General features: G+C 36.5%; 1 protein-coding gene across 1 annotated transcript in view; it reads left to right on the top strand.

Annotated features, from left to right (window-relative positions):
- Positions 1-27,503, top strand: part of LOC147917520 (uncharacterized) — a 128,854-nt gene that overhangs the window by 55,940 nt on the left and 45,411 nt on the right. Inside the window, exon 5 of the mRNA XM_087424780.1 lies at positions 9,476-9,483. Coding sequence (XP_087280906.1) covers positions 9,476-9,483 — 8 coding nt within the window. The remainder of the gene's footprint in view (positions 1-9,475; positions 9,484-27,503) is intronic.

The following is a 27,503-nucleotide window of genomic DNA, read 5'->3' as shown; positions in this document are numbered from 1 at the left end:
TATGTGATTTTTTTAAAAGACAGAGAGATGTCTGGATGGTGCTAACACCCTCAGAAGCTATTCTTACAGTATAACAGAGAAGGACTATCTTGCAGATGGAAAGAGTAGTGTTAAGATTCCCACCAGACCTTGTCCTTCTATGCCTTCCCCCCTGTGCAAAGGAATCTGTCAGATCTTATTCCTTTCTTTGAAGAAATGCCTAAAGAATGTCACTTCATTCTGGCTACACTTAGGCATCATGTGGAAGATTGTGGATGCCTTCAAGAAAACGAGACACATTCTGAAAAATGTAATTTAATTAAGGATTATCAAAAGGAAGTTTTTTGGCTTTCTATGACTGGGTTGGAAGTTTACTCCTTTTTTATAATAATGGCTTCTTATATTTGTATTGTGCTTTTTCCTTTTCAAGCACGGTAGCATTGAATATCTTATTTGATTCTCGTTATATTCTACATTTAATTTAAAGTTATCTTACTATGTGTATAGTGAAAAATAGTACTGAAATTTTGTGTTTTCTGACCACTAGAGCCTGTAGCTTATGTTTGGTTATTTTCTAGTAGACATGATGGATTATTTTTCACTGTGGACTACAGACACCATGGCCCAATATAGAGGGCATAATTATTTCTCTCAATAATAATTATGAACATTGGAGTATAATATACATTCAATCATTTCTGAGTGTCCAGGAGGATTCTCCAAACTCTGCTTTTCATGATATGCTCATAATTAGCCTATGGAAGCCAAATATCTCATCAATGAGGTCTTCTCTGACCCCCAACAGAGTTAGGTACTCTGCCTTTCTGCTTCCAGAACCTTTATACACTGTATTGACATTGTATGGGGATTCCATTACAGTCTTGACTATGTCATATTTATCTCTGTGTTCTCAGTAAATGTTTGTTGAATGAATGCATGCACAAATGAATGTGTGTGTTGTGTTTTGTCATGTTAAACTGATACCTCATTTGAAGGCAATTCCACATGACTACTGCTTGGTTCCCACCCACTGAGTCTGAGGGTAAGTTCAGCAACATTATTGGGAAATGCAGGAGCTACTAAAGGAATTTCTTTATTAACTACAATTAAAATTAAAATAGTAAGCCCCTTTCTTTTTTCAAACAACACTTGTAGACTTGTATTTCCAGAAGAGAGGTCTAAGAATCAAAGAGAGTCCATTATGGTTTATGCGTGGCCCTAGGATAATGTAGAAGAGATATTAAAGTGTTGGGTCAGGTCAGAGTAGAAACTTAAAAAGCTGTTTTAAGCAAAGCTTTGAAAATATTGAAGGGGAAGAATGGCATTGCCTGTAGTAGAAAAAAGAAAAATTTAAGTGAAATGAATGTCAAATGGAATCTAATTTCTAATGAGCAGATAGTACTGAAGAAAACAAACAAAACTTTATTCTTTGTTTTTATAATGCATTCGAGAAACACACTGCATAAATTCTTGAAGTATATTTGCTCCTTGCTCTAGAGGAAAAAAAAATTATGATGTTTAAGAAATGCTTATTTTAATACTTGTGTCCTTCCTTTTGTCCTGAATTTAAAAATAAGGCTTGATCCATATGAGTGAAAAGTCAGCATGGACTAGAAAAAGGTCATTAACTAAATTATAAACTATTATGTTCCATTTAAAATATTTTCTTGGTGTTATCCTCTTATGAATTTAGAGACAATATGGAAGGATCTTCCTAGAGTTAATTTATACGTGTAATATTCCCAGGTACCATAGTCTCACTTGGGATTTGTGAAGAGTAATGAGATATTTATGAAATGTCTGAGATCTCTGGATGAAACGTGATATGTAGATAGAGTATTATTATTAGTTGGTATGATAAACCAGTGAATAAAATATCTTCTTTATTATCAAAAGTAATGAGTTCAAATCCATTGAGATGTGTCTCTTCATTAGAAAGTTTTCATGTCGTTTTTCCTTATCATGTCAAATAGAGATCTTACTTTTGGCACTTAATTATTCACATAGAGCTAAAATTCCCCAAGACTCAAATAAATAAAGGCATATTCCTTATTCAAAGGTAAAGTTCAAATTTTCTAATTATTTGTAAGGGCAAAATTTAGGATGGTTCTCTCATTTTAGTTTTCCACTTTAAGACCTGGAAGCATGAGAATAATCTAGTGGCAGACTCCTAGAAGGCATCTTGGAAAAGATCTCTTTACAGAGTCTGGCAAGAAAACAAAAAGGTATTTATATAATTAAGAAATAAATAAAATCTTGCTATTCATTAAGATTTCTTCAAAAATCACTTAGAAAATATTTTTTAAAAACTCAGGAAAAATTAGTTAATGTGGATTAAATGTATCCTGAGTCTAAATTACTAAAATTAGAATTATTTTTTTTTTGCTGAGGAAGATTCGCTCTGAGCTAACATCTGCTGCCAATCTTCCTCTTTTTTGTGTGTGAGCTGACGCCACAGCATGGCCACTGACCGATGAGTGATGTAGGTCCGCGCCCAGGAACTGAACCTGGGCCACCGAAGCAGAGCGCGCCAAACTTAACCACTAGGCCACCGGGGCTGGACCTAGAAATTTTTATGAGATGTGTTTATCTTATTTTTGAAGCACTTTGAAGGTTACATGAAAATTTTGATATCACTTCTCAAATAGGAAATTTTAAGGGACTCTAGTAATAAATCTAACTTAAATATTTAATGAACTGGAAAAAAATGGTACAGATGTATATAAACTTATTGACTTATGGAATCTTGAGTTATAAGTTGTCTTTCTAATACATTCATTAGTTATACTGCACAAAACTCCCCAGGATAGTGAACACAGAGAAAAGTGCAATGGCCTTACACAGTGGTTCTCAAGAGGACCCTTTTTCGTGTGACTCCATCCCATATCACCTCTTAAATATACATGGTATTCACTTCTCTCCCTACTATAAGTTCATTTAAAACTATTTTAATCCATGTTTTGGGCCACTTTAACCTAAAATTTCCATTCTCTTCTGAATTCAAAGGAGGAGTTTTCTTTTTCCACTAACTTTCTAGGTTTACATTCCTACTCCATCCTGAGACATCAATTTGCCTAAGCACTTCCATTATACATGTAAAGTTTATATTGAATAATTTGGAGAAATCAAATCTATATTTGTGACTATATTAATGATCAAGTTGGGACTATTAAATACAGAGAAATTATGCAGTGGCATCTGCAAAAGATAGTCAACATAAGAAAGAATCATCATGAAAAGGATTAAGTTCAACTTGAACTAAAAGACAGAGCAAAAAAAAACTTCAAGAGGAGGACTGTAAAAATCCCTTAATGCCAACAAAGACCTCTAGATAATACTGGATTTCAGATTAGCTGAATGTTTCTAGTTCTGCATGACGGCAACAAGAGTGGTGTGATCATGGGCACTGGGCTCAGAGGCACACTGTATTGCTGTGCTGCATCAGGAAGGATAAAATCTCTCTATAAAAGCCTAGTGAAACTGAGTAAGGAATGTATTTGGGGCATCCCATTAAAGAAAAAACCTAAGTCGTCAGGATAGGAGACAGGGAAGAAGAACTGAGGGAGGCAGAAATGACTTCCAAGAGGAAATGATTTAATAGATTGTGGGTATTAACTTCTGGGAATTTCTTTTCATAAATCAATAGTCAAGACATGAATAACTATAGATGAGTAGGTGTTAAAATGTTACATAGAAAATATATAAAGTGAAAGCAATGACTTAGAGTTCTTTCAGAAAATTAATGAATATCACTAAGTAACAATTTTGCTGGAATCCTCTACAGATTATATTGATGTCCTCAGGCCCAGTGTATCTGAAAACAGAAAAGGATACTCTGAAGGAATTGAGAGGCTTTCTGAGTGGATTGCCTGAGGTCAGAGGCTGAAAAATAAGAACCAGAAGATAACACAGTTGTTGTAAAAGAGCTCTCCTCTTGAGATAGGGAAGGAGAAAAAAAGGAACTAGGTAAAACAAATGAAAATTAGTATCTGAATTTTCATCAGAGCTGGAGCGAGTTGCGAAAACATTGTACAAAACTACTTCATTTATTCTAAATTCACAGAGGAAAAATGTTCTATGTAAGTAAAGTATTCAGATTACTTATGTTATTTAAATATTTTGAATAAAATCTTTCTAAAATATATTTCACTTTACCCTGCATGTTAAAAAGAATATACAGAAGAAGATTTTATTGGTTCTTAAAGATTTGTCACATCATGAACATTAATTATTTTACTCTAAAGTAGTAATTCTCCCAAAGGCTATTGAGGTTAATAGGACTATTTATCTCTGCTTGGATTTCTGAGTATTTGTACTTGCTTTCTGTGGTCCGCATGTCTCCTCCCTGGCTACTGGTTGACCTGCTGTCACTTCTTGGTATCATCCATGAGCGTGAGTCTAGTGACTCCCTCTCTCCCTCTTTCCAGTTTGTTGCATCTAACTTATTTTGGACAGAAAAATCAGACAAGAGCTTGGTGTAACCATAACTAAAGTAAAGTGAGTTTTGAGGAGACATTTGAGAAACTGTACTTAGATTGTGTGAGTTTAAGCATGTGGCTCTTTTAGAACCGACATTGGCAGCTCAGTGACTTTATTTTGGAGAGGAAGGTGGGAAGAAGCTTGCTTCGAGGCTCTTGATTGCATTCTGGATAGTAAACATCATGACATTCCTTATTTCTGTATGTCAGTTAACTTGTTTGACATTGTTGGTGTCTTTACTATTGCAAATATAAAAGGGAGTTGTAGAGCATGTTCAGAAGCCAATCCTGGGAAGCTGTGCTTCATAATTGAAATCTTATTATCTATTTTATATTACTTGTGAATAAATACTATCATTAATTACAAGAATGTATCCTTTCTCAATATGATAGGTTATGTGTCAAAGACAGCTTCTCCTTGTAGGAAGTATAGTGTACACGCATAGTCATAGTTATATTTGTATCAAAATCTTCACTTTGAATAATTCACAGTTAAGCCAATAATTCTTTTTTTCAGTTCCCCATAAGGCTTTGAGAGAAATGGAGCACAAATTGTTGGCTTTAAGCTTGCCTCTACAAAGATATGATAGAAATTAGAACATGCCTAATAGAATTCAAGAGGGGAAAGGGAGAGATGGATGATCACGTAGGAGGAATCTTAAGGAGAAGAAGAATATGGAGTACTAAGGGCAGTAAATATATAAGGGAAGGAGAAAGGATTTGGAAACTAAAGAAAGTGTAGGTGTATATATTGCCAACTAAGTGAAAACAAAGGAGTCCTTATGAAACCACATAAAAGATAAAAGTCCAAGTATTGGGGAAAGAAAAGAATGAGCATGTTTCAAAGAAAATTGAGTTCCTATCTCCATAAAGACTTCTTGCTGCATTAATGTAGCTCTAAGCTTCCTGAGACAGGTCAGGTAGAAGAAAGGACAGTAAGCTCTAAGCCGAGTTCTGTTCTGAAGATCCTTCTGACCTTGAACAGACACTTAACCCAGACTTTAGTTTTCTCACTAAAAATTATGAAATGAAAAGTTCATATGATAAAAAATTATATATTATATAATTATATTCTACATTATATAGCTATATAATGAAAAATTATGAAATGAAAAGTTTAGACCAGATGATTTCTAATATCCTTTCCAACTCTAAAATTCTATGATTTTCTGAGGAGTAGGTTTTGGAGTATTGGTTTAGAATTTGTACAGCCAACTAATATCACAGTCAAAGTGGTTTTTTTTTCATGTCACACTAGTCTTGAGTATCCCCAAGGCTGCCATGTTCATCATTTCCCTCTAAAAGAAACTATCTTGTCCATCTCCTTTATACAGGAAAACAGTTCCAGGCTGCTCCTTGTGCAGGGTACAACCCCCCACCCCCACCTCTCACACCATCGGTGGCTTTTTGTCCAAGAAAAGCTCAAGGACAATCATTCCATCAGTCATCCAATGGGCTTATCAAATAGCTTGGCACAAACTAAAAAGCAACAAGAATAACATCCCGCCAAAAAAATATGAGTTGGGCTAGTATCAGGCTGCTAAGGTGAAAAGAATGCATAGAAAGATGTCATAAAATAGGAGGGACCATGATGTTCCATAGGAGAACTGAAGTTGTCGTTCATGAGAAACCAGAACCTAATAGGTAGAGAAGCGCTATGGAATGGTGGGTTACGTAGCCATTTGATGGAGTTCCCTTTATTGCTTGCATTTATGTTCAAAGGATAACACATTTAAATTGTTTACAAGTACCACCAGTCCATCAATAGATACACTGTAGTTATAGAAGTGAGAAAGCACACACATGGAAAAAGCTGAGATTAACAAAATAACCGTTATATTGTTTGAATGCTAGAATGGAGATTGCTGAACAACTGCTGTTGAGGTTCTTACAACCACCTTCAATCCAGAATAAGACTGTAGTTCCAGTACTCATGAGGCATTTTTATGAAGTTCTATTTCCTATAGAGTCATGCACTGCATAACAACGTTTCAGTCAACAATGAACCACGTATCCAACAGTGGGCCCATAAGACTAGTACCATATAGCCTAGGTGAGTAGTAGGCTATACCATCTAGGTCTGTGTAAGTACACTCTAGGATGTTCACACAAGGACAAAATCACCTAACGATGCATTTCTCAGAATGTATTCCCGTCTTGAAGCAAAACATGACTGTAATGCCCCATGTATCCCTACATAAATCCCCATTTGTTGAACCTGAATTGCATATAACCCAAAGAGCCTACTTAAGAAGTTGTTATACTTTTCAAATCACTCCCACATCTACGAGGTCTTGCAAATTCTTGAAGTAGCTTAGATCTCATTTCATGGTTCCAGAAATTCAGAGAATACAAGTGACCGTCTATGGCCTTTTGGCTGTAATCTATGTTTTTCAGACCTGTAAGTAAGCAACTGTCTAATCTGGTATGTCTCTGACTAGATCCTTTACCCTCTCTGAGAAAAATCGAGCCCTATAATTTTTTCCCAAAGACGTTACATGTTCCTAAGAAAAAGTTTACATAAACATGAAAAACTACTGCCCTTGGCTATTTACGGAGCTTCTACTATTTTTTCTTTTCCTTTCCTTGTTTGCTATACCGATGTCATCTTTAGGGAGAGATACCTGCCCATGTCATTACTGACACCAAATGAGGGCACTAAATTTTATGCAAGTGGTATCCAATCTTTTCCGAAGTCACCAACACTCTTCCGTATCACTACCAAACCACTGACATTCTATCAGTGCTGAAGTAGGTGGCACCACTCCCTCTAATGTCTATCAACAGACTCTTTAATTTTTCTTTATGCTCTCTTTGCATATTTTTGCCCTAAAATTCAGAAATGATATAGTCAAAATCACCACTACCCCTATTCGCCCCCCCACCACACACATGCACACGCACACAGAAGCTTGCCCATTGACCCTGAACCAAACTCATAAACTTCTCTCCTTTCCCTTAGATCAGGATGTGTGTTCTTCCACTCCCATCTCTAGCCTCCCGACTCCTTCTGTAAATGGATCCCTGGTGGACCCAAACTACCAGTCCTGCAGACATGCCCGGACATGGCTAAATCTTACACTGAACACAGCTCTTGACATCCACTACACTCCTGATTAGTAATGGAGCACCTTTCTGTTATATCCACTCAGCCTCTTTTGTAGATTATTATTGATGATTTAAATAACTTGCCTTTTATTTCTGAATAAACAAAATATTGTATTTTAAGTACATTGAGTATACTGAGAAACTTCCAAGATAAAAATACATCACTTATGAGAATGGCACTTTACTTCTGTGGTCTTCCTCCCCAAAATCCATAACCTCAGTCTAACCATGAGATAAACATCAGACAAACCAAAATCAAAGAACAATTTATAAAGTACCTAACGAGTACCGCTCAAAACTGTCAAGGTCATCAAAAACAAGGAAAGTCTGAGAAACTGTCACAGTCAAAGGAGCCTAAGGAGACATGAAGACTAGAGGTAATGTGGTGTCCTGGATGGGATCCTGCAACAGAAAAAGGACATTAAGTAAAAACCTAAGGGAATCCAAATAAAATATGGACTTTACTTAATAATAATGTATCAATATTAGTCCACTAGTTGTGACAAATGTACCATGATGATATAGGATGTTAACAATAAGTGAAAATAGATGCAGGTTATACAAGAGCTCTCTGTACCGTCTTTGCAACTTTTCTATAAACCTAAAACTATTCTAAAATAAAAATTTTATTAAATATATATATATTGTGTGTATATATAAACGCACAGGTGTTTATTTATATACATATACATATATAATGTATATAATGTAAGTAAATGTGTATATACATTATATATTTTATACATAATATATAAACATTTATACAGATTTATATACTATATATATACACACACGTTATTGTATGTATATTACTTACTTTTATGGAGTATACATTATTGCTTAGTTGGACAAAGATTTCTTAAAAATCCTAATTGATAGGATGAATAATCCTCTAAGGATAACATTCAAATTATTTAGGAGTATCCCCACTCAACTAATTAATAAACTCATTTGGTTAATTATTTAGCAACAGGCAGTGATTTGAAAAGTCACAAAAAAATTTAATACAATGTTTACTGAAGCTAATGAGAGTAAATTGGCACATCCCAAATCGTGAAGATACATTCCGATTCTTCAGGACTGCTCCATGAAGCTTGAGCAACTTCTAGTGGCTAGAGAAGTGATGCCTGGATAATGATCAGAGAAAAATATTGGAGACAAAAGTAACATTTACCTGTGGGGGAAACAGCTTTTTAAAAAAATCAGTGTTAATTCTTGAAGAGGTCATAGAAGCATTTGAAAGGAATATTTCCATGCTGATAACTATAGAATTTCAGATCATTTCTCATGAAGCCTTCTGTTAAGCATAATCTTTAGCCCTCATTTATCCTCACTTGTACTCTATTGATTCCCAAACTGATGGATGATTGAGGATTTTGAAGTATCGTTTCAGAACAGCAGGTCTATTTAAGTAGATTTGAGGAAGCTCCAGTGCAGGGCTGATATGTAACCTGCTTTTCATTATGTTAATGTTTATTTGCTAAATATCTTGTCATAATGGATCATTTGGCTGTCACCTCAGGAAGTACGATACCATCTTGTTTCATATTTCTGTTCCAAAAACCGCAATTAAGACAAGAACACTTTTGCATCACCTTTTATACCTCTTATTTTCTAAACCGCTGATGCTTCTAGAGTGCAACTGTAAACCATAGTTGCAAATTGGGTTGCAAACAAATTTTGCTTAAGGCACAAACCATAAATTAAAGTAATGATCACTTCAAGATGAAACTTTTTTCCTGTCTTTTAAAATGAGAATGAAAGTAGGTCAATGAAATTTAGGATATTTTAGAATATGTACAGTATTGTATTGTTTGCCAGTACCTAATTTACAATTACAGAGCTCCATGAATATTGAAATGATTCAGCTTCCCATTATAAATGTATGTGGCAGTTTGGTTGTTGATCAGTTTATGAAGTTAATGCAAATGGAACTGTCTTCCTGTCAGCATTTGAAATCTATAATGCAGTCATGTTGTATATTCAGGGACAGGCCATTGACAGTCAATTAACAAGTTTGATTGGTATGTCAACTCATTCTTTTGAATTGTTAATAGTATGTTAATAGCATTCATTTCTTTGTGCAGTCCCATTTGCAGCTTCACAGTTACAGCTATTTTTTATAATTCGAAGTAACCTAAAATAGTCCCTTAATAATAGATTATTAAACACCTGTCTAGTGTAGCTTAGGGAGGTTTTTCTAGACTGGGAGTTTGCAGTGGATCCCTTTGATATTCAAATCAACAAATGATAGCCTTTTTATTCAAAACGTAAATTCTTTTGATGGTTAGCTTGTTAAGAAATATTCAGCTCTAGTCTGACCTGATCTGATTTCCCATGGAAAGATCTGATGCCGTTTGAAGGTTCATAAATGGAATGCCAATGACAATTTGTTGTTGACGTTCTGCCGCCTCAGCCCTCAGATGCTGCTGGTTGATGTACTGCTTTAGATTCACCAAATAATCCTTGCAGGTAAATGATCTATGGATTGATCAGATAGTTTCAAAGCAAAGAGGGCTCTTCTGCGGTCTGGATTTCAGGCTTGGAGGGGTACTTAAAAAGATGCATCAAAGTTGACAGATGAATCTTAAGGCATAGAATGATGGGAGAAAGCAGAAATGTGGGAATATTTTTAAGTGACTAGCATATTACTTAGAGTTTTGAAAACCTTCAAATGTCGATCAAGTCTGCTCCCCATAGCAGATTTATTTCTACCTTGGTTTTTGTTATGGTTGTTTTGTCTGGGTGCACAGGTTTACTCTCACTTTTCCGGGGAAGTTGATGAGACATTAAATGTATTATTCCCGAATGGTGCTTTGGAATAAGGTTGCGAGTTCATTTGCACAGCCATGTTTTATTCATATAGTTCCTGTACACCAGAATATAAGAATCTGCCATTTCTCTAGCCTAAAAAAAATTATCTTTACCAAGGAAGCAGTAAAAATTTTATTCCTTTTACCTCCTGTTCTTCACTTCTCTTGATGATGCTTTCCACGACCTACTATTTATATTTAATTTCATCGGCAGAAGTTTCTTTATAATATGGGAAAAAAACTCCCATCAATGTAGTTTAGATATTTAGTTAATATTTTTCTGTTCTATGCTTCAGTGAATTTGGAGGAGCAATTTGCATGTATTTGAATTTTAGAATTAGATGGTACTTGAGAGATTGCTACTCAAATATTCTTAATATACAGATAAGGAAACTGATGCATATAGCAAGACCTCACAGCTAGTTAGTGCAGATACAGGTCTTTTTATTCCTAACCCTGTACACATCCTGCTTGCTGCCTTTAGAAATGCATAGAAGCTCAAGCGAAGGTTGATACAATTGTAATGTACATTTCTCAACTGGACATAGAAAGTTGCTAAAGTTTTCTAGCTGTAACATAAAAATCTTTATACTATAGTTTAAGATTAAGAACTATACTCAGACACCAGTAAAATATATATATACAAAGAGTGTGTATTTCTTAATATGTAGTTAAAGTATCTGTAAATCGGAAGGAGAGAATGAAGAAAGGAAATTAACCACTGTCTTTGATGGTTTATTTATTCATCTCTGCCCTTAGGCAGGACCACAGAACTTGTGACCTATCTCAGGACTGTGGGGGGAGAGGAAAAGAAAGAGGCATGCAAGTATTAATTGATAACGGATTTCATTGTGTCGCCTTAAATAATCTTCCAGCAGTGTTTTTCAAAGTGTGTTTCATCGGTCACCAGCTCCACAAGATTCTTGGCCATGAAAAGGTTCTGTGTCTAGAGAATCAGGGCATATATGCCCTTAGTGGAGTTTCACATTGTCACAATGCTTGTTGGCAGAGTAAAGACTGTAATGTCCTGCCATAAAAAATCTCTCTCTATTTAACCCAGGATTTCCAAAAATACTTTGAACACAAAACTTTTGTTTGTTTATATGTTTGTTTTTTTCCAAACCAATGAACATCTTTCGTGGAAATTTGGGGGGATGCTTGAACATCATTGGGCAAATTATTTAATTTCTCTATGGTTCAACTTGCTCTTCTATATAAATGGAGGTAATAACAGTACCTATTGGCATGAGGATTGAATGAGCTAGTATATGTAAAGCACTTAGAACAGAGTCTGTCACATTGTGTTCTATAAGTATTTGCTATTGGTATTATTATTAATAGTAATGTTCATGTTATCATTGAGACCAGTGTCATAGTTTTATTTGCTTTCGTTTACTGGATGTACATATGTAGTAAACTGTGTACAAGGCATTGGGCTGGAGCTAGAGATTTTATGAGTCAATAGTATAAGGTAAAAATAAGGGGAAGCAGACGTGTAAGCTGATAAATTATTGAGCAGAATAATAAGGGCAGTTACAAAGATAAGAGCCAAAGCACTATGGGAGTGCTGGCAACAGAGCCTACAGTATTGTCAACTCTAGGAGACCACAAGGTTTTACTTAGTAGCTGATAAGCTACTAGATGTCTGAGAAACTGCCGGAGAAAGAAGTAGGGAAATCCCAGAGAGAGAACAGTTTTACTTTCTGTGAAAGAGACTAGTGTATTTGGGGAATGAGGATAAGTATACGATCTTGGATGTGGCAAGGGCATGTGGCACACTGACAGGGTAGATTGGAGCCCAAGTGTGAAGGACTTTGTATTCAAGCTCAGAAGTTTGAGTTTTATCCTACAGACAACAAAGCAAATAGAGAATTCTTATGTATGAGAATGACATGGTCAGCCTTGTTTTTTAGAAAGAAAACTTGACAGCTGAGGCTGGAAAGACAAGAGAGAAGGGAAGCAGGAAAACTGGTGGGTGTCTGGACTGAGGCAGTGGCAATGGGAATGGGGAGGACATACATAGACCGAAGGGACATTTCTGAGGTAAAATTGACGAAAGTCCATGACCGATTAGTTAGGGGAGGGAGAATAGAAAAATGGAGGAACCAAGGATAAGATTGGTGTGTCTAGTTTGGGAATTTGTGTAAATGGTGATTCACTTTAGTTTTATAAATAGAGACACTGAGTTGTTCAGAAAGAAACTTCCATATCTCCACAGCTTGCCATCAGTTTTATAACAATGACCCTCTTCTCAAGGGGAACTAATTGGACATATGTGTAGATTGCTTGGTACAACTCATGAAAATTACCAGTAACGCAAATCAAAAGTGACTAACTCACTGAATAATCTACTGGAAGTCTATATGGGAATATACATTTAAAAGTTAAATGTAAAATGCCATATACAAAGTTAAAAATCCTAGTGAAAAATTGCTTCCTTATCTGCATGCTCACCAAGTTTTACACATGGCTCTGCTAAAGCACTTCTAATATATTTATTGTATTTATTATTTCAATACTTTACTCTTTTCTTCTCTTTTCTCATTCTGAGTTTCTTGGACCCTGGATCTTGTTTGTCTTTGTATTTCCAGATTCATCCACAAATGATACATAGTAAGTGCTTAGCGAACAGTTTAGGTATATAATACTTGAAACGCCATTACTCTAAGTTCATTCTGAAAATAGAAATTCAAAAAATATTCAGCAATGTTAGTTATAAAATATCATCTAAGAAATTTTGCATCACATGTTTCTTGTACCTTCCAAACCTTGAGATAATATTGGCCTGCAACATAAATTGGAACTACCATGTAACATGAACATTAGTGGAAAAATAAGCCCAAACTCTTAGTTTAATATTCATTAAATGTCAGGTTCTCTGACATTTACAACATCTCACGTTGTGGTGAGGACATTTTAAGGCATCTATTTTAACAATAAGCCTCTCTTCCCTGTTGGGGGGCTCCTTGTGGGCATGGTCTTCTGTTTGAAGACACGGGAAGCTCTAGTCTTCTGGAGATACTAAGCCATGAGATGAGATCTTATACAATTTCATCAGAAGTTGGTTGGCTGCTCCTCCTACTACCTCATGCTCTGCTTATAGATATTTTAATCTAATTTTATGTTGTGCCAGTTTTCCCCATTCTCTAACATGTCACACAAACTTAAGTAATAGCAGAAAAGACATTATCAGCCCCAAGTTCAGAACTAATGTGCTATTTTTAAAGTTGTTCTTAATGCCCAAATTGGAGCAGCATATTACCTTCTACTGTCCACTCTATTTAAGCAGTACCAAGATTATAAATCTGTCCTGCAAAGAGACAAGATGTAAAAAAATAACCAATATAAAGACCGTGGGAGGTCTTAAACATTTTAATAGTTATTCATTCCACCATAAAGAATTCTGCATAAAATAATTTGATCCATGCCTTTGTTGCCCCCAGGAATGTAGATATATACCATGTATCTCTTTAAGTATTTCTAAGATTTCTTTTTATTTTGGGGAAAGGAATTTATGCTTTGAAAAGGGAGTATGAACATGAAAAATTCTCTTATTCCCAAACCTGTTTTAATCTAAATACTCAATTTTTTTGATCTAGATATTTTCCTCTAATCACAAGTCTTTCCTGATTCCCTGTAATATGCCAGGCTCTCTCCAGGTTTCATTCCACAGGAATAATATGGTTCACAAGAGGCTGCTTTCTGGAGGGACAAGTTTAGGGACTGTAGTGCTTGAAAGTACTTAGGCCATCCTGTTGTTCAGTAATAGGAGCGCGTTCTTAATTTGTTCCGCCACTGTATTAACCTTTGTCTTGATATGGACCACTTCGTCAAGTAATTATAAAATGTTCCATAGGTCTGGAATTTTGTAATGTGATTCTAAAGTTTCCTCTAGTCCTACCAGCTCACCATCTTTATTCATTATTAATTCTGATACTTTAGACACATTTTCATTAGAGATATTATTAGATCAAGGAAAAAAAACTATGATGTATAAAGCTTTAAGTATTACTTTCCTTTAAATTATACAACCATTATTGAGAATTATATCCACAGCTCTTTTTGATTGGTTAAAATTCTAGTTTCATTGGTATATCTTATTTGTGTTACAAAACTCTTGCCATTTAGACAAGTCAAAGATAGTTTGTCACTTGCATAGCACATACTTTTAGTTACACATGGATTTTTTTTTTTTTTTCATGAGGAAGATCTGCCCTGAACTAACAACTATGCCAATCCTCCTCTTTTTGCTGAGGAAGACTGGCCCTGAGCTAACATCTATTGCCAATCCTCCTCCTTTTTTTCCCTTTTTCCCCCCAAAGCCCCAGTAGATATTTGTATGTCATAGTTGCACATCCTTCTAGTTGCTGTATGTGGGACGCCGCCTCAGCGTGGCCAGACGAGCGGTGTGTCAGTGCGTGCCCGGATCCGAACCCGGGACACCAGTAGCAGAGCGTGCGCACTTAACTGCTAAGCCACGGGACCGGCCCCTACACATGGATTTCTAACGTATTTTTTTGGACATAAGGATTACATAACAGATAAACTAACATGTTATGCCCTTTGCGTTGTTTACCATCAATTTTATACTGTCATCCACACATTTCCCCTTAAAAATCAGTAAAATTTAAATGTTAGTTAATTCGGGTTTCAGGCTTGGCTCTATGACAGCTGAAGCAAAATGGTGTATGCAGAGATCAAACCTGGCCACTTCGACCTTCACCTGGTTTTTATTTCTTATTTTCATACACAGATTTTTACTTTTATTATTACTATTTTTTAAACTAGCACAGTGAAACCAGTTGAAAGAACCAGAAACAGTATGTCAAGGGGGCAAAGAGATACAGTAAAGATTTAGAAATTGCATGCATATTACTTTATCTTTGGCATGGAAATAGTTGCAAACTGGACAAATAGTAACCAAGCTGCATTCAGGTATTCCCCCTCCTCTCCCAATTGAAGCAGATCTACTATAGTCCTGAAGTTCCTATTAGTTACTTGGGGCTAAAGAGATTCATGTTCAGTAAATTAAGAAATCCAGATTTATTCTGTGACTTGGTAGAAGTTACTTGGTGGCAAGAAAGTGAGTTCCAGTAATGAAAGCTGGCAGCCCAGGATTTGTGCTCCACTCTGTTGGCGTATGAAATTACAGCACATCATTCAAACAAAATCAATAATCCAACTTTTATGTCTTTTGCTAGGTACAGTGAAAATTTTATTGTTCTGTGATCATTTTATTCTTCCTGGATTAGGTCATGTGCTGTAGCAGTAAGAAGCAGCTCAAGTAGATAGAATATGCAAGATCAAAACTTGTGTTTTTACCCACCAACCCTAATGATCATATAATATTCAAGGAAAGATGCTATAGAAGTCAGACTCTTATTTTCTTAAATCATCCCTGTAATAACCTGAATGATATTTAGAGGCTCAACTTACCTAAAGAAAGGAATTTTGCCCCTCGATGGGGAATGAGGTTTATAAGCTGTGGTATTCCTTAATTGAGGCAAACAGAACAGCAAGAGATAGCTGGTTTCAACATCAGATTTGCACTACATGAACAAGAAGAGAAAATCTGATTATATTGTTGCTCCTTTGATGTAGCTTTTTCTGCATCACTCTTTTTCTGTGGAGCAAGAGTATTTTTATAGAAAAGACAGATTGTTCTTAGGGAAGGTCTACACAGCCATAAAAGCCAGGTAATAAATTTACTTTAAAGCATCAGCTCCTAAAGTACGTTTGCATAGTAAAGTATGGACCAGGCCAAAATCCAGGCTTAAACATTTTCTCCTTGTTATCACCTCGTTAAGCTCCCCACGTCTGAGCCATGCCTCCTGCAGTCACAGGTATGGTGCCACTAATTAAGAAGAAGGGGCTCATTACCAATTCTCATTAACATCAATTGGAGTTTTAAAGCCAAATCCCTGGGCTGAAAATTTACCCCCTTAATGTTCAACACAGGTGAACGAATAAAATCGTTTAAATGCCTGTATCATGGGGTAGTGCAAATGTGCTCTCCAAGGATGAACAAATTGCTTACTGCAGTCTGGCACTAATCCCATTGCTCAGTAAAAGGCAGGCAGAGCTTTGAAAAAAAAAATACTATACAAAAGGGAGACACTGACAGAGAAACGGGTGGGATACGGTAACTGTTATGGCATTATACAAATTATCGTCTGAATAGGTGTCATCTCCAGTAAGAATATATGGATGAACAAAATTAACAAAAGATTGTGCCTGACAATTAAGTGCTCAACAAATATTATCTAAATTAATGAATAGATAAATAAATGTCCACCAGTATGCTTTAACCTGCTAATGAAATTTATTTCTCAGACTTTTTAAGCATTTGCTTCAGTATGTCCTAGATCATATTCCTTAAGCCTTCTTCTGTGATTGTAATTTCTAATAGATACTGTAAATTATTTTATTGTAGGAGGCTCTTGAGTTCAGACAATTCAAAATGCTTAATTTCATGAAAAGTTAAAATGTGTTGATTTGGTTGATTTGAAAGAGCTGTTCTGCAGTTCCTTGAAGTGATAAGCCATATGGAAATAAGCTTCTTGGAAAATAAGGTCAACCTTCCCTTGCATCAGATAAAGCTTTCTCTCCTTTATAAACCCAAAGGCTAACCAATTTTTAAACTAAATTTCTACTTTCCCTCATTATTTGCTGTGCTTACCCCAATGTAAACAATGACCCAGAAATATTAATATTTGCTCCTAAGCTATGTGGATTGGAGAATTTTTTCTAGTTTCATAGAATCTTGAGTTATATGATAGATTCCTTTACAAATTGTCCATATTTTTCGTGAGTGGCCATGTTGTTCGTATTTAAATCACATGAATGGTATATACCATGATTAGCTCCCCCCAAAAGTATAATGACTGTGATCTAATTTCTCGTGAGTATCAGATTTCTTAATGATGTTGCTACCTGTCAAGGGCAGTTATAGAATTATAGAATGCTGTAGCTAGAAGGAGGCTTCAGAGCCATCTATTCAATCCTGACATTTTACAGATAAAGGAGCCGAACTCCAAGAAGTCTAATTGATTTTCCCAAGCTCACAGGCAATGATAGGACCCTAACTAGGATTTTGGTCTCCTGATCCCCATTTTAGCCCTGGGGTTAGTAGCTGACTCACCCCACATGTGCAGTTGAATTCTGTAGCTTCACTCCCCCATCTCATGCTATCTTCTTTCACAATTCCAAAGTTGTTTTAAATCTGTAATTAATCAGAATAAAAGAAACCCTTGAGGAAACATTCTTCCAGATATATGGCAGATCAAACATTTTACTTGATAGGCCTGCCTTACAAGGCTTAAAACCTCATAAGCGTTAACTTTTCATCTTTTCACCTGCTTAAAAATTGAAAGACAGTGATAATAGATGCATAAATGCATCATGGATGAATAAATTGTGTGAGTTAGAGAAGAGAAAATGAATGTGTTCGTGAAAGAGTGAGCACATCAATCAGTGGTTGCATGGTGTTTGCACCAGTGTGTCCAGGGGACATCTCACCAATCAATCATTCAGGAAGCTCCTTCAGGTTTCAGAGGAGAAAAAGATTTCACACTAAAGTGCTATAGAGAAAGCTTAGCATTTAAAGAGGTCATTCTAAGGAACCCTCCATCTCCCAGAAAGGAGGAAGAGTGGGAAGGGTGCAAAGTGCCCTAGAAAGCCTATAGTTTGGAATTTTTTTTAATGCTGATTGCATGATAAAGCATTCTCATCTTATATTGATTCAAAAGCATTAATTAAACATCATTTCGTTTATCTCACTCTTACCTGGGCATTAAAAAAAAAGACATTTGTATATAGCTTCTGCCTTCAAGGAACTTAAAAGCTAAAAAGTATTTACTCTTCAAAGCTTTCATTGCTGTACTGAATTATAATCCAATACGGCTGTTTTTCTTGAGCGTTAAACATACAAACATTTACTGGAAATATTCTAGTTTTATGAATCATTCATCCAATAATTATTGGTCATGTGCAAGATACTACTTTAGCAGCTGTCTTGAAGTAACTTATACATTGGTAAGGCAAATAAAATTAGTTTGTAAATAATTATGATGCAAAATAGAAAGGAATTAAGTGACAGAATAGTATAGGCAACATTGTCTATCCTCAGATTTCCAAAGAGATAAAAGGAACCACAGAAATATGAAAAAGTTTGCCCAGGATAATCTCATTACCGAGTTGCAGATCTGGGAATTCATAGGCTAGTGGCTCAGTTCTCACTAGTATTTGCTCCTGAAGGTAGTGTACCATTTGCATAGCTAATTAAAGCAGGAAACACGTCTTAATAAAATGTTGCCCAGTAGTGAGCAAAGGCAGCTACTGCCAATAAAGTGATTTTGTACGTAGGAAGTAATTCTTGCCACACAGTCCTGACGGCATGACTTCATTTACTGCTTATGGTCACTCTTTCTGTGCTGGCTTTTCAAGTCAAGAAACTGGGAGAAATTCTATATAAGGATTATCATCAAAGTGGAATTGCAGAGGAAAACCCAAGCAGCCAAACAATGGCTAAGTGTATCCATTCCAACCCAAGAAAACCAGTATCAATCATGATACACAATATGAAAACTACAGCATCTAAGGGAGTGTACAGTGTTTAGTGTAGAAGTTGAAAGCATCAGCTTGGGGACTGGACAGACAGGGTTTGAATTCTGCTTCTGCCATTTGTTAGCTGCATGACAAAGATTTCCCTTTCTCACCATAAAAGATGTGGTGGTCCTGCTTTCTTTCATTTTCCTCCTTTATCACTCTTAAAACACAGACCAACCATTTCTTTAAAAGTCTGAGTCCTTATCATACTTTGTTTTATATTATAGTTTACTATAGGCTCATCTGTTGCTCTATTGTTGTAAACTATTTGGGGACCAGAGTCTCTTGAATTCTGTTAGTGCCTAAACAGTACCATACACATAAGAGGCACTTAAGAGAAAAATGACTACTGATTTGAATTTTATGGATGATGGCAAAGAAGCCAACTGCATCTAAGGCCATGTGAATAATCCATAAATCCTTACCAACCATCCCAGTTTGATTAGTATCACTATGGATCAAGAGTAGCATTCAACCCTTAGGTAATCTTCTAATCTCATGAGTTTTCTATCACTAACAACAATAATAATAGCTATCATTTACTGAAGGCCAGTTATAAATCTGGTGTTTTCCATACATTAACTCACATAGTCTTCACAATCACCCTCCACAGAAGATATCTTAATCCCATTTTTTTAATATCATCAAATTAAGATTTAGAAGGGTGTTAACTAGGTGGTCTGAGGTCACACAGCTTGAAAGTAGGAAAAAACCTGAATTTTAACTCAGGTCTAACTTGAAAGGCCCATGACTTTTGTTATTATTCATATTGTATTTGCAAAATTATGAGTCTTAAATTGAAAACTTTCCTAATTGTTTTCCATTGGAAGTGTGAAATCCACTAGTGAAATTCAGATGTGAGTGAAAAACATTTTTACTGCTTACAAGTAGCATTTCCTTTAAATCTTCCGGAGACTTTCTTAATCACTTGACTATTAATTTCAAAATTCTCAGGTCCAGTGCCCTCAACAACTCACCAGATGATATAATTTCGGTAAGCCAAATTATTATCTACCTATTAATTTTGTCCACTATGAACTAAAAATAGTATTTATTAACAGAATACATTAAGTGTGTCATGGAAAGCAGTGTGTAAGAACTACAAATTAGGCAAAAGAGAAACTTCTCATATTTTATTGGACTTTTTCTGCTAATGATTGACCTTTGCACACACATGGAGGGGGTGCTGTCTTAGAGTCAGACTTGGAGATGAAGATTTATATGCAAGTGATTTATGAGGGCAGTGTAGGACAGGAAACAGAAGGAAGCCTGGCACAGTGCAGCCTTAGGCGAATGTTGTCCTGCGGGGCAACTCTGGAGTATAAATTATGCCATGGAGTGTCCCAAGCAAGGCAAGGGAACTGGACTTCCCTACCATAGACTAGACAGTCGTTGGGAGACTCTGAGGCTCTCCGCTACTTGTGGACCAAGCGGCTCCAGTAGCCCAAGAGGATGTGGCTATTACACCGAAGGGAGGTCAGTGCACAGAAACAGAAACAGTAAAAGGGCTTTTGGGCAGAGCACTGACATTGTCTGCAGCAGGTTGTACTGGATACCAGAGATGGAAATAGAGCCTGACTTAAGATCCATGTTTTCCTTGATATCCATTAAGAATATTTTCTTTTTTTTTTTAAAAGATTTTATTTATTTATTTATTTTCCCCCCAATGCCCCAGCAGATGGTTGCATGTCGTAGTTGCACATCCTTCCAGTTGCTGTATGTGGGACGCGGCCTCAGCATGGCCGGAGAAGCAATGTGTCAGTGCACGCCCGGGATCCGAACCCGGGCCGCCAGCAGCGGAGCGCGCGCACTCAACTGCTAAGCCACGGGGCCGACCCCATTAAGAACATTTTGATTTCAGGATACAGAAATTGAATGGATCTCACTTCAGGTGTAGTTTGATCTGGTGTGCACACACTATCATCAGGTGCCATCTCTCAGCTCTACTTCCTCTGGGTTTATTCCACCCTGATAAGACCTCCTAGCAGCTCCAGTCTCTCTCTTCATTGCCATTGCAGTTCCAAGCTTTGCATCTCTACACACCAAGCACAAGCAGAAACAAGGGAATCCATATCTCAATTTTCACAGCAAGAATACTGGACTACTTGCATTGATCCAGTTTAGATCACATAGTCAATCCTATTCCAATTGATAAAGCCATAGAAATGCAGTGTATTCATTAACTTAAGGCTATGTTACACGTCCATTCCTAAATCCGGCTTAAGTTCCATGAGTGGAATCAATATTATTCTGAATGTCACAGTTAAGACATTCAGAATAAAACTAGAAAGGAAGAAGAATAAAGTGCATGCTAGGAAAGAAATTAATAAATAACCACTGGTTGTCTGTTCTTACTGTAAATGTGGATTGGCTGTGTTCTGAATGTAACTAATTTCACACTATAGGCGTGGCAGTGTTTTAGCCAAGTTGTGAACCCAATTGGAATTAGCAGAATTGGTTTGAGTGGAAGGAGAGACAAGAAATTCCAGAAGATAGGCTATGATATGTGAAGCAGGGGATATACCACCTATGTTATCACCACCACCATCGCTATTACCTCATCACCACACCCCTGCAAACAAAAAAACAAAGAAGCCCTACTGCCATACTTACTCAGTTGGGACAGAGGTTTGCCATTAAATACAGCTTTTTAATTGGATGTCCCAGGAATTTCTGATAGGCCCAATCTGGGGCAAGCCAAAAGAGTGAGGCTTAGTCACTTAGATGTATGACTATCTTCTAACCATTCCTTCTTTCATTCACTCAATAACATTAAGCACCCACTATATACCAGGTACTCTTCTAAATACGGGAAGCACAGTGGTGAACAAAGCACAGTGGGTGCCTGCTATCAGCAGGAGGTTACAGACAATAAGAAATAGGCAAACAAATAAATAAGATATCTTTAGAGAGGGATAAATAGTATAAAGGAAATAAAAGGGAATGAACTTGAAGTCAGGTAAGTGGAACATTTTTCTGAAGATGTGATGTTTGAGCTGAGACTTGATTGACAAGAAGAAGCCAGCTATGCAAAGATCTCTTAGAGGATTAAAGGCAGTGGAAATAGCAAGCACAAAGGCAAGAAGTAGGAAAAAATTTGGCATGTTAGAAAAGAGAGGCAAAAAACCAGTGGCTGGAGCGTGGTGCGTGATGAGGGGAGAGGTGGGTGCAGTCAGAGTGGACCTTGGGCCAGACCCGTGCACGAGTCCTCTGTGTCTGTCTCTAAGGGCACTTGGTGTTCAGCTGGGGATGGACTTCAAATTCCTACCATCTTCATTCTCCAACTCTGTTCCCAAGTCACTGGAGTATTCCACAAAACCCTGATGAAGTCTTAATGGTTCATTCTGCACAACACTAGTGTCTTTACCTTCTATTGATTTTATATTAGAATATTTTTACTTTTTTATTTTAGAACCTGTACAAACTTATAATATCCAAGATTTTTAAAGTTGTTTTTAACAACAAAAAGAACTTGTCTTGTGCATATCATTTTATACCTTCCCCCTCCTTAATGAAATACCATGGAAACTGTTTCATGTCTGTATATGTACCACCCCCTTCATTCTTTTTCATGGTTGCATGACTTTTCATTAGTGAGTGTGTGAACATTTATTTCACCAATTGCCTATTGATGAACATATAGGTTATTTACAGTTCTTTGCTATTGTAAACATTTCTGCAGTTGAACATTCTTGTACAAATGTCTATACATTTTTGTGCAACTATTTACATAGGATAAGTTCCCCATAATGCAATTGCTGAGTGGAAGTATGAGAATTAAGATAAATATTGCCAGACTTCCTATGAAAATGTTGTACCATACTCCTCCCACACTTGGCCAATACTGTAACCTATCAATATTTTTCATTTTTGCAAATCTAATAGAAGAAAAATGTTGCAGAAGGTCTTATTTTAGTTGTCTGCAGACCCTCAGATTATTCCCCATCATTCCTTACATATTTTAACTCCAGGTCCTCTGTCAATTCTTGATTACAATATCCTTCCAAGGTAGACAAGGTAGTCCTTCCAATGCCTACCTACTCTTCTTTATCCATAGATGATAAATCTCATGGTCATACACTGAGCCTTGTCATTTTACCAATAACAGCAAGCCCTCCGTAATCTCATTTTGAGCATCTCACTCTCTGAATGCCACCTCCTGTCTTTCCAGTTCATTCCCTGTAGTACTCTGATTCTACTGAGACCTACAATGGTTAATCCTACCATCTCTTAATGCTTCTCAGTTCCATCTTGTCCTCTATTCTTAGCCTCCTGTCATCCTTACTTTCTTTGTTTCCCTGGATAGATGTAATGGCCCATCATTATGATCACTCTACGCATTTACTCTCATCTTCCTTGCTCCTTTCTCCCTCCCTTCATTACAGTCACTTGACAAAACCCCGACCCTAGTTAAATCCAGTTCACTGCCCACTCTTATCTGCACCTGGGCACCTAAACATGGCTAAAGAAAAACCACAGTCATGCTGACTGGTCTACTTTAAATCTGTAAGAATTTACCCTAAGTGAGCACTTTGTGCTAACCCAGCAATCTTACTATATTCTCTGATCTATTCACTCTCTGACACTCCTCGATGACTAGTTCACAATTTCTCCTCTCATCCCAGACCTCCAACAAGTCCTTCTTCCTCTTGAGTCTCTGATGATGACCTTAATTCACAGAGATAATGGAAGCAATCAGAGGAAAATTTCCACCCCCTCTCCCTCCACACTTAATATTCTATCTTCATCTGCCTTCCTCCTATCACGGCAGATGAACTGTCTGTGCACATATCTAAGGCCAATTTTCAGGGAAGGGAACCTGAAATTACCAAAAGGAATACTGACTATGGAGTAAATTAATCTTTGCACATGGACTAGGCAAGGTAGAGAGTGCCAGATTTGTTGTTCAGCTCTTTTTGTGTGTTGACATCACAGTGAACATACTCTGATGATTCATGTCATCATAGAAATGGACAGGACCCCATAAGTCCTTTGGCCACCTCATTTTACAAGTTGAGACCTAAACAAGTAAAATGACTTTCCCAAGGATATATCTTTTGTTTTTAATGGACAATTAGAGGAAAGATGGCAGGCAATATAAAGGTAGTTTCACAAAATTTTTTTGTTGCAAACTTACCAAAAGTTAACAAAAGAAGCAAAAATAAAAAAATAAAATCTACGACCAGTGCTGTAACTAGGGAAAGATCAAAATGCATTATCTAAATACAGAACAATTTAAATCAAATTGGAATAAGATGATAGGAATCTACACAGAATTCCTCTTCTAGAGAATAGTATAATGAGATAATACGTGAATAAAGTTGTTTAAAAAAAAAAACTCAGGGATATTCTCCCAATTTTATACTAAGTTTGAAGGGATAGAAATTAGGACTAAAAATAGGGTAAACAAAAATATGTTGACTGTTCCCTTTGGGAGTACTTGTCCCTTATTGTTTCAATAGAAATAACTTGGACCCTTGGCTTGAAGAACCACTAAACTTGGTCATTTCTGTTCTAGGTCCAGGAAAAGAGGAGAGAAATGGGGAATAATCTCTAAGGAGCAATTGGCTTGATCAAGACCAGCAAGCAGCAGCCAACAAAGTCAGGCAGGCAGGGGAAAAATGGGCTGTCAAACCCTATAAACTATACAGGAAAATATCTGGGTTATGCTAATGTAGGAGAACGAAGCGAAGCCTAGAGTACTTACCCACCTCTGAACTTTACTGATGTATAAGGAGAATGAAGGAGGGGCTCTCAAAAACAGAATTCCCTCACTCTTCCTCCCACCCCGTCTGATATCTGAGACACAAAACAAATAATACTAAACGTTGGCATATGCCCACTGTGTATGTTCTGACAAGAGTTACTTTATTACATTTACAAAATTATCAGAGAATTTACTGAGTGCCCAGGTGTTTAAGAAAAATAAGCAAGAGGAATACACCTACAGTATTTGGAACTAGGGAGGCTTGGGTAGAATGGTCCCATTCAGAAATGAGAGCTCTCAAATAAATTTTGCTCCCACCAAAAAGACAAAAAGGAAGCAAAGGAATAGAACTTATGAAATACAGATAGAGGGGATACTTTGGAAGAAAATGCACTTCAAAAATGCTATAAAAATTTTGTAACTGCCTTGCACACTCAAGAAAATTGAAAAGAACTTGGACTTTATGAAACAATAGATCAAATGTGGGATAAGACAAGGAATAAGGTGAAAAGGAAGCAGGTGGAACAAAAGAAATACATGAAGAGGAAAATAACACTACACAAAAAAATTTTAATGTACTAAAAACAGCAAAGAAGAGACTCAGCAACATGGAAAACCCAGACAGGAATGAAGACAGGATTATGAAAAGTCAAACAAAAATAAGAAGTCATAAAGAGCCAAGCACTTAAAAATACCAGAGTAGAGGTGAAGAAAAATAGAAAGCTAATATATGGTTATAATATGCTGCCGGGGGGCGGGGGTAGTGGTGGTGGAATAGAATAAATGAAACTCACAAAATTTCAAAGAAAAGTCTCCAGGAATGGAAAAAAAAAAACCCGACCTTAATCTATAGATTAAAAACATTCAATTTGTTTTAGAAATTCTTATAAAGAATGGCCAATATCAAAATATATTTTTAAGTTATTAAACTGCAAGGGTAAAGAAAACATTTAGAAAAAAGAAGATCACTTAAAAGTAGGGGAGGGAGACTTAGGGACTCCAATTTTTTCAAATTACAAATGTGAAGACAATGGAACATTGTCTATAGAATTTTCAGGTTACAACTATGTGCATCAGCCAAATTGATACATTTAAGAAAAAATTATATTCTCAAATGTGTAATGACTCAAAAAATGTGTCACCTATGTCTGATTTCTCAAAATTATATTCAAAATAAGACTTAGACTTCTATTTCCAACTATATGTTGGATTAGATTCTAGAGCTGTCAGATATAGCAAATAAAAATACAGAATGCCCAGTCAAATTTAAATTTCAGATAAATAATGCATAATCTTTTAGTGTAAGTATGGCTCATGCAAAATTTGGGATGTACTTACACTAAAAAATGTTCCTTCTGTATCTGAAATCCACACTTAAATGTGCATACTGAATTTCTTGCAACTCTAGGTAGTCTGAAAAATATCCCAAAGCATACAACTAGAAATGCTGGATTTTTTTTTAAACAAACAAAAATATCCTTTAAGTTGTGTGTCTAAGCTCATAAGAAAGTAAAAGAAATCTCTAGGAGAACAAATGAAGAGGAAGTTGCTAAGCTGAACCTGAAACGATGGGAATTATTTGCTAATCATGGTGACTAAAATTCTTGTGTTTGAATGGGCATTTAGTGACAGAAAACAGCACTTTGGAGCTGCGTAAAGTGGAGAGTAGGATCTAACGTCTGTGTATAAACCAGCACTCTTGAAGGGCTGTAATCTCCATGAAAGGATGGAGTAAGAAAATATGTTTACCAGCTAAAGGAGACAATGAGGAACTTGTCTGTCTTGGCTTAGGCTCTGAGTAGGAAACAAAACACATTCCCCTGGGAATTCAAACACGTATGTTTTCCCTCAAACAAATTTGGAGTTGAAACTGCATGATCAGTGTGGTCCTGGAAACCTTAAGCAGGTAAATTAATTTCAAGTAATCCCAAGTTAGTAAACGGGAAGTGTGGAGCAACTGGCAGAATCAAATAGAAATTCCTCTGAAGAAATGTGCACTGAACCCAGGCCATACAATAAAGCCATGCCAAACATTAGTTCACCATCAAAGATAACAGAATACATCAAGAAACAAGCCACTACAGAGAAGAGTCATCAGAGTCAACAGGACAATAAATGAACAAACAAAAAATAAGTACGAAAGAAAACAAACAAAACAGCAGAATTAGAACCCTAAGAACTTTCTATGTTAGAATTATTGGATACATAATGTGAAGTATTTGAAAAAACAAGAGACTACTAAAGCTAGGCAAATTTTTAAAAGAAAAAAATGAACATTTAGGGGCCATAGTGGCATAGTGGCTAAGTTCACACGCTCCCCTTCAGCGGCCCCGGGTTCGTGGGTTCGGATCGGGGGTGTGGATGTACACACCACTCATCAAGCCATGCTATGGCAGTATCCCATATACAAAAATAGAGAACGATGGGCACAGATGTTAGCTCAGGTCTAATCTTCCTCAGCAAAATGAGGAAGATTGGCAACAGATGTTAGCTCAGGGCCAATCTTCCTCACACACACACAAAATGGAATATTTAGAAATAAATATTATAATCACTAAAACTTAAAATTCTGGGACTGGATTAAGCAGAAGATCAGGCACAGCTGAAGGAGAGAATGAATAAACTGGAATATAGAGCTGAAGTAACTATCCAGAATGCAGCACAGCAAGACAGGCATGGATAATATGAGACAGAGGTTAAAAACATGAAAGATAGAAAGAAAGATCTAACATATGTCCAGTTGTGCTCTGGAAGAAGAGAATAGGGGGAATGGGGTAAAATCAATACTCAAAGAGATCATCAGTGAGGAGA

The sequence above is a fragment of the Ceratotherium simum genome, chromosome 3, assembly GCF_057802395.1.
Source record: "Ceratotherium simum simum isolate JZ-2026a chromosome 3, ASM5780239v1, whole genome shotgun sequence".
Lineage (NCBI taxonomy): Eukaryota > Metazoa > Chordata > Mammalia > Perissodactyla > Rhinocerotidae > Ceratotherium > Ceratotherium simum.
This window is presented reverse-complemented; position numbering and strand designations above follow the sequence as displayed.